The 7,158-nt window shown below is 53.1% G+C and overlaps 1 protein-coding gene across 1 annotated transcript in view; it reads right to left on the bottom strand.

Annotated features, from left to right (window-relative positions):
- The window catches only part of Ttc21a (tetratricopeptide repeat domain 21A), a 31,896-nt gene extending 24,738 nt beyond the window's left edge, over window positions 1-7,158 (bottom strand). Inside the window, exons 1-5 of the mRNA XM_027415384.2 lie at window positions 7,024-7,158; window positions 5,000-5,129; window positions 3,787-3,897; window positions 3,027-3,193; window positions 443-565 (exon numbers count right to left, since the gene is read on the bottom strand). Of these exons, the coding sequence (XP_027271185.1) occupies window positions 443-565; window positions 3,027-3,193; window positions 3,787-3,897; window positions 5,000-5,129; window positions 7,024-7,050 (558 nt within the window). The 5' untranslated portion in view covers window positions 7,051-7,158. The remainder of the gene's footprint in view (window positions 1-442; window positions 566-3,026; window positions 3,194-3,786; window positions 3,898-4,999; window positions 5,130-7,023) is intronic.

The following is a 7,158-nucleotide window of genomic DNA, read 5'->3' as shown; positions in this document are numbered from 1 at the left end:
GATGGGGGGATGGGGATGAGGATGGGGTCAAAGACAGAGGTGGAGGAGGCAAAGCGGGAGGTGATCCCACGGGCCCCAGGCACTGCCACCACTCCTCAGACCCACTCTTGGGAGGTGAAGGCAGGAGGATCAGGTGCTCGAGGCTAGCCTTAGCCACATAGTGAGTACAAGGCTAGCCTTGGATAAACGACAGTCTATTTCAAAACACCAAACAGGGCCTAGGGATGCTGCTCAGCAGCAGATGCTTGCCTAGCGTGTGCGGAGCCGTGGGCCCAATTCCCTAGCATTCAGAAGAACGAGAAACATGGATGAGAAGGATGTGCACACAAAGCAGGCAGGAGAGGGCTCTGGACTGTGTGACCTGACGGTGGGCTGGTTGCTGGCCCTCTCTGGGCCTGAGTTCACCTGTCAGATCTCAGCTCCCCCACTTCCCTCTGCCCACCTTGCCCATCAGCCCCAGCGTGTCTTTGGTGTCCTGAGTTCCTTGTTCCAGGTACTTGATGGATTTCTTCACGACATGGGGCTTACTGGAGGTGAGGTCCACCCAGCCTTTCAGCACGTAGCCCTGGGAGGAGAACAAGGGGAAAGGTCAGAGTCCTCCGCAGCCTGTACCCAAGCTCACACCCCACTCTCCACCATCTCCACATTGGTGGGTCTCACCTCACGCAGATCCCAGCAGGCTACCTCCTCTGCCAGGTGGTCTCTCCTGCGTGCACTGCCTGTGACACCCTGCCACCCCTGGCCTTCCAAATCAGGCCCCACACTTCTCATAAGGACTGGGTGACAGCTGAGCCTGGCAGCTCCCCTGCAGCGGCCTCCTCTTCCTGCATCCCCACTGCTCCCGCTCCCCTCATCCCCGAGGCTCTCTCTCCATGGCTCCTCGCTCAGGCCTCTTCCCTGTATCACTAGGATGGTCACTGCAGTCAGGTTAACAGCCCTGGGGTGGGGCCTGGGCGGGGCAGCTCTTGGCCTCTGCACTCCTCTAACCTGCACACAGCCTCTTTCAGTTAGTTACAGGGAGGGCCAGGCTGGGAAGCAGCAGTGGAGGAGAGGGGTGCTTGGAAAAGCCCTGCCTTCAGCGCCCCTCAGTGTTCCAGCTCAGTCTTCCTCTTTTCTTCCCTGACCTCTCTCCTAAGGAGACCACGCCTCCCTCTAGAGATATGTACAGTAGCTATCTGTTCTAGACACGTCGGTTTTCACCCCCTCCGTGGACAGCTGTTTACACTCCTAACATCGCTGCGAGGATTTCCCGAGAATGCACAGCCCGAATGGGCTTCCAATCCCAACATCAGCACCAAACGCGAGGTACTGACCACTCAGATCCAGCAAGCTGCTGCAGGGAGGGCGGGGCCCCGTGTGACTGACTGACAGCTCACTTGGGTTTTCAAAAGAACCAGGGAACCTGAACTTTCAGGTAGACCCTTCTGGCTTCTTTCCTTTTGAGACAGCCGTGCCCTGTAGCCCAGACTGGCCTCTTGCTCCCGATCTTCCTGCCTCAGTCTCCCAGGAGCTACGATGACAGGCATGTGCGGTCAGCACACCATGCCTGCTTGTCCATTTTAATCTCACGATGTCTTTAAAATGCTTTATTACATTTATGTATGTATACACATATGTATGTAGTTAGTGTGTGTGTGTGTGTGTGTGTGTGTGTGTGTGTGCGCGCGCGCGCGCGCGCGCGCGCGCGCGCGCATGTGTGCACACATGTGCCACCATATGGGGTCCAGAGACCAAACTCGGGTCATCAGGCTTGGTGGTAAAGGCCTTTACCTACTGAGCCATCGCTGCCAAATCGTCTGATTTTCTACACTTCGGTGACTAACTCAAGATGTTTAAAGACTACTGTGGTGGAGGGTGCTGAGAGACGGGTCAGTGGTTAAGAGCACTGGCTTGCTCTTCTAGAGGACCTGGGTTTGAGTCCCAGTACCCACATGGCGGCTCACATATAAATAAAATAAATGTGCAAAATACCCATGCACATAAAAAATAAGTTCAAAACAAAAAATTCAAAAATGTTGTATTGGTGGGCTGGAGAGATAGCTCAGAGGCTAAGAGCACTGGCTGCTCTTCCAGAGGACCTGAGTTCAATTCCCAGCAACCACATGATGGATCACAACCATCTGTAATGAGACCTGGTGCCCCCTTCAGGCCTGCAGTCATAGGTGCAGGTAGAACACTGTATATGTAATAAATAAACATTTAAAAATATGTTGTATTGGGATGGGTGTGTGTGGCAGAGTGCCTGCCCTGGGTTCCATCCCCCTCACTGAGTAAGTGCAAACCTGAAATTTCAACATTCTGGGGGTGGTGGAGGCTGGAGGGGCCGAGGTCAAGGCCGTCCTTGGCTACACAGTGTGAAGTACTGAACTAAGCATGATCCAGGCTTTGAGTGCAGCAGCCATCGCAACCTTCATCTCATTCACTCACATGCTGCTGCTCTCAAGAGCGAGGCTGTTGTGTTTCCTCACAGAAGGAGGAGTTGGGAGGTTCCCGCAGACCAGCCTGCACCTCACTGCTAGGTGGATGTCATTTTCCCCCTAATTGTAGGTGGCTTTGTGCTAAGGTGTGCAAGCACAGACTGGCCTCTTGCTCCGTGGGAGGAGAACACGGGGGGGGGGGAGCTTTCCAGAGAGACTCTGTCTGTCTATGCAGTCACAGGGAAGTGGTCATTTAGGCTGAGGTGAGGTTGTTTTGGTTTGTGTGCAATAGATTCATTGTTCTACCAAGTTGGACTTTGGAGGGTCTATACTTTGGTCTGTCCTTGATGGGTGAGTATGTGTTTGTGGCTCACAGGAAGAGTTTATGCAATAGACCCTGTCTCAAAAAAAAAAAAAAAAAGGCAGGCCATAGAAAAGCAGTCTAGAGACAGGTCGCTGTGCACAAATGTGATGAGGTTTTAGACAAGGTGTACGTCTGAGACCCAGTGCCTAGATGTAGCCTAGTCCCAGCACCTGCAGGCAGGGACCCCACTATGATGCGTCTGGACGATGCTTTGCTTGGCTGTGGCCCTGAGATGCTCTTTGTACCTCTTTGGAGCCATTGCAGACCTTCAGCATATGGTCAACATATTCCCTGGCCTTGTCATGGTGGCCTGTGAGCCAGAGGAAGAGGCTGGCATAGTACAGGGCAGTGTCGCTGGCCGTCTTGCGGATTTCCTTCAAGCTACTCTCCAACTCTTGAACTGCTTCTGCGTCTAAGTCCAGAAGAGGAAGAGGCTGAGTGAGGACCAGGAGGCTCTCATCTGATGCAGGCCATCCTTCCCTGCACCAGCCACACCTGCCCCACCCCATGGGGGGGACTCTCAGTTTACTGTCTGGGAGCTCCCCTCCCCATGTTTATCAGTGTGCTGAGCAGATAGACTGAGCCCGAGTCCCTAACTGAGCGCCCATCCTGAGTGAGAGATGGGAGAGTCTACATTGGCACCTCTCTCTGACCCCCAGAGACCTGAGATTAGGAGCACAGTTGTTTAGAACAGCTGGGTCTATTTATTTATTTATTTATTTATTTATTTGTTTATTTATTTATTGTATCTTGGTGAGGAATGAGGCATGCTTTCACACACGCTTGGTCTGGAGGGATGAGCCCTGCAGCCATGCTTCCTGCCTCTCCCTTTCTGCTGGTTCCAGCCTTCAGGTCTTCTCTGAGGCCTGTGGGGAGAGCGTGAGGGATAGCCTGTTTCGGCTGGCTAACACCACATCCAAGTGGTCCTGTGCATGTTAAGGGCTATGTCTCTGCAGTGGCTTTTTCTCCCTAGGATCCCAGTCCACCAAGCATAGCTGCACTCACCAATGGTGTCACAGCACTTGTGAGCGTAAAGCAGAGCCATGACGGAACACAGGGACATATGTGGGTGGCTTTGGAGGCTCTCCAGCTCACTGATGGCATCATGGATATGGTCTGTAGAAAGAGAGCACACAAGTTCTGCTCTGGGGTCCCAGACAGACAGCATGGGACCCCTGTTAGGCACCGCCGGCTTTCACACCAGGAGTCTAGGGATAAACTGATTTGAAAGGTTCCCAAGAGGCTGCACTTCCTGGAGGGTGAAGTTCTCTGAAGACTGTTGGCTTTATGGTTCAGGCTGGAAAGGGGGGTCTGTGTGTGTGTCTGTGTATGGAGGTCAGAGGGTGACCTTAGGTGGTTTTCTGGCTTGTTTGTTTTTCTAGACAGGGCTTCTCTGTGTAGCATCCTGGAACTTGCTCTGTAGACCAGGCTGGCCTCGAACTCACAGAAGATTCTCCTGCCTCTGCCTCCCTAGTGCTGGGATTAAAAGTGTGTGCCAACACCACCAGGCCTAGTAAATGCTCTTAACTGTTGAGCCATCTGTCTAGCCCTGACTTTTGTATCTTGTTTTTGAGAAAGGTTCTCATGTATGTCAGGTTACTTGGGACTTGATATGTAGTCTAAGATAACATTGAACTTCCTGATCTTCCTGTTTCCACCTCACAAGTGCATCACTAAACCTAACCCTCAGCTAAGAGTCTTGGAACCCAGAAGTGTGCCCAGAATGAGCCTGGGAACTCTAGAGGTGCTGCAGTCAGTTCTGAGGAGGGCCAGGGCATTCTCAGGCAGTTGCTCAAGCCCCACCAGTTGCATTTATGCCGAATGTCCCCAGTGTTGGTGACAGGCTGCTCAGACAGCTCTCAGCATCTGCTCAAGTCCCACGTCTCACCCCACTTTGCTGCCTGCACTCACGCTTCTCACTTCTTTGCTGAAGACCCAGCGCTGCTCTGCCGCTTCCAAGCCTGAGGAGAGCTCAACAGTCAGGTAGCCCTCTCTCTAACAACACATTTTGCAGATAAGGGAACCGAGGCTCATGGCAGGATTAGTGAGCCAAGATCTCAAAATCCAACCCGATACGGACTTCACAGTTGCTGTTTATCCACACACTCTGCAGTCAGTGTGGGGCTGTTTCCATGGGAACGTGCCTGGAAGGTAGGCATGTGGGTGCTGCCAAGGGAAAAGGGCTAGGATGGCACCTGGGGTCACAGTGTTGCCTCACCTTCCCCGAGGACTCCATAGGCTTTGAAGAACTGCAGCACCGGGTCATTGCTGTACCTCTCTAAGCCCATACTGGCAGCCTGCTGCACATGGCGGAAGCACTTTTCCTGGCTGTAGTAAATGATCAAAGCCTGTGTGAGGAAAACATGGCTATATTAGCCCCAGTCCGACCGTCTCTGTTCTGACCCAGACAGAGTGAGACCTGCTCCCCTTTGCAGTGTCAGGCTTGCCTCAGTGCTACACTCAGGAAGGGAAAGGCAACATTCAGGCTTTGCCTTCTCCTTCAGCAGTCCCAGGAGTAGCTCCAGGCAGTTTTGCTAGGACAGAGTTTTTAGGTGATGGCATTTAGGGGGGATGGCATTGATTCTGTTTAAGGCGTGATGTAAACGTAAACTCAGGCTTGTCACAGGATGGGAAGGAAGCGTATGGAGCAATAATTGGGACAATTACAGCAATCATTGTAGTGACAAGCAACCATTGTCACAGGCTCTATGTCCACCATGGTACACGTGATCCTCCTTGTGTCTTTCACAGTCAAAAGACGCCCAGGGAGATGAGCTCCACAGACATCACACAGTAATGGGGGCTAAGATTTCAAAGCCAAGTCTCACTTCCTCTAAGGTTTGTGGGTGTTGAATTGGGGGTAGATGTGGTTGGATTGTAAAAGCCTCATGGGCCATTTGAAAAAGCCTAGACGTCACCTCAGGGTAGCAAACAGGAAGCAGTTGGATGGTTCTAAGTAGGGGAGTGGTGTTTTCAGATTTTTAAAACTGTTTTGACAGAGTCTCATTTTGGCAAATTGGCCTCAAACTCAGTGACATAGCTGAGGATGACCTTGAACTCCAGATCTTCCTCCCCCTCCCCTCAAGTGTGGGGTTTACAAGCATGGACCATCAGACCCATTTTATGTGGTGCAAGGGATCAAACCTGGGGCTTGGCGCATACTCTAGCTACATCCCCAGTCACCTCAAATGTATATATTCTAAAGAGACTCTGGCTGTTGTGTGTGGTTGCAGGTGGTACGTGGGTAGTGGCAGGCGGTAGTGCTGGTGAAAAGAGCCAGGTTAGGGAAACCAGGCTGGAGGTTAGACATGGTGGCTCTTGCTTAGGAAATAAAACCAAGTAGTGAAACCTTGGAGACATCTGGAAGCTTGTTGGGTTAGGACTAGGGTTGGGAGGTGGCATAGAAGAGTTAAGGCTCATTGCATCTTGTGAAATGAGAACAAGGAAGAGGCTTGGTGGGAGGCTAAGAGGAAGATATGACAAGATGATGGACATGGTTTAGTTTGGGGGAGCACAGGAGGTTAGGGTCAGGTCAGGGCACTAATTTGAGGCTGGGGGTGCAGAGGGCACAGGAAGCAATGCGTTGGCTAGGGAGTTGGGGGAGATGGAAGGACCTCTGATGCTGCCAGAGTGAACAGTGACAGAGGGGGAGCGGTGGTTAGGGGTGAAGGCGTCCCAGAGGCGGGTGGCCCAAGGGCAGATGACCGGTGAACAGAGAGAGAGAGAGCCCAGAGCAGAAATGGCCGGAGAAAACACACACACACACACACACACACACACACACACACACACACACACACCACACACTCAGAGAGAGAGAGAGAGAGAGAGAGAGAGAGAGAGAGAGAGAGAGCAAGCCCAGAGCACAAATGGCCAGAGAACACACACACACACACACACACAGTGAGAGCGAGTGAGCGAGAGCGAGAGAGCGAGAGAGCGAGAGAGCGAGAGAGAGAGAGCAAGCCCAGAGCACAAATGGCCAGAGAACACACACACACACACACACACACACATACATACACAGTGAGTGCGAGTGAGAGCGAGTGCCCAGAGCAGAAATGGTCAGAGAACACACAGAGAGAGAGAGAGAGAGAGAGAGAGAGAGAGAGAGAGAGGGAGGGAGGGAGGGGGAGGGAGGAGGGAGGGAGGGAGGGAGAGCGAGCGAGCCCAGAGCAGAAATGGCCCGGAAGCAGAGAGCCCGCGGCAGAGCTGTGCGGGCAGCAGGAGCAGCTCACGCACCATGAGGGAGGCGTCATCGCTGCTCATCGCTGCAGCCCGGCTCAAGGGAAGCCCGGCCGGCTGGGATTCCAGCTCTGACTGCCCAACTCGCGGCCGGGCTGACGGCCGGAAGTCCGAGGCGCGCGCGTCCTTGGC

Source organism: Cricetulus griseus, chromosome 4, assembly GCF_003668045.3.
Source record: "Cricetulus griseus strain 17A/GY chromosome 4, alternate assembly CriGri-PICRH-1.0, whole genome shotgun sequence".
NCBI lineage: Eukaryota > Metazoa > Chordata > Mammalia > Rodentia > Cricetidae > Cricetulus > Cricetulus griseus.
This window is presented reverse-complemented; position numbering and strand designations above follow the sequence as displayed.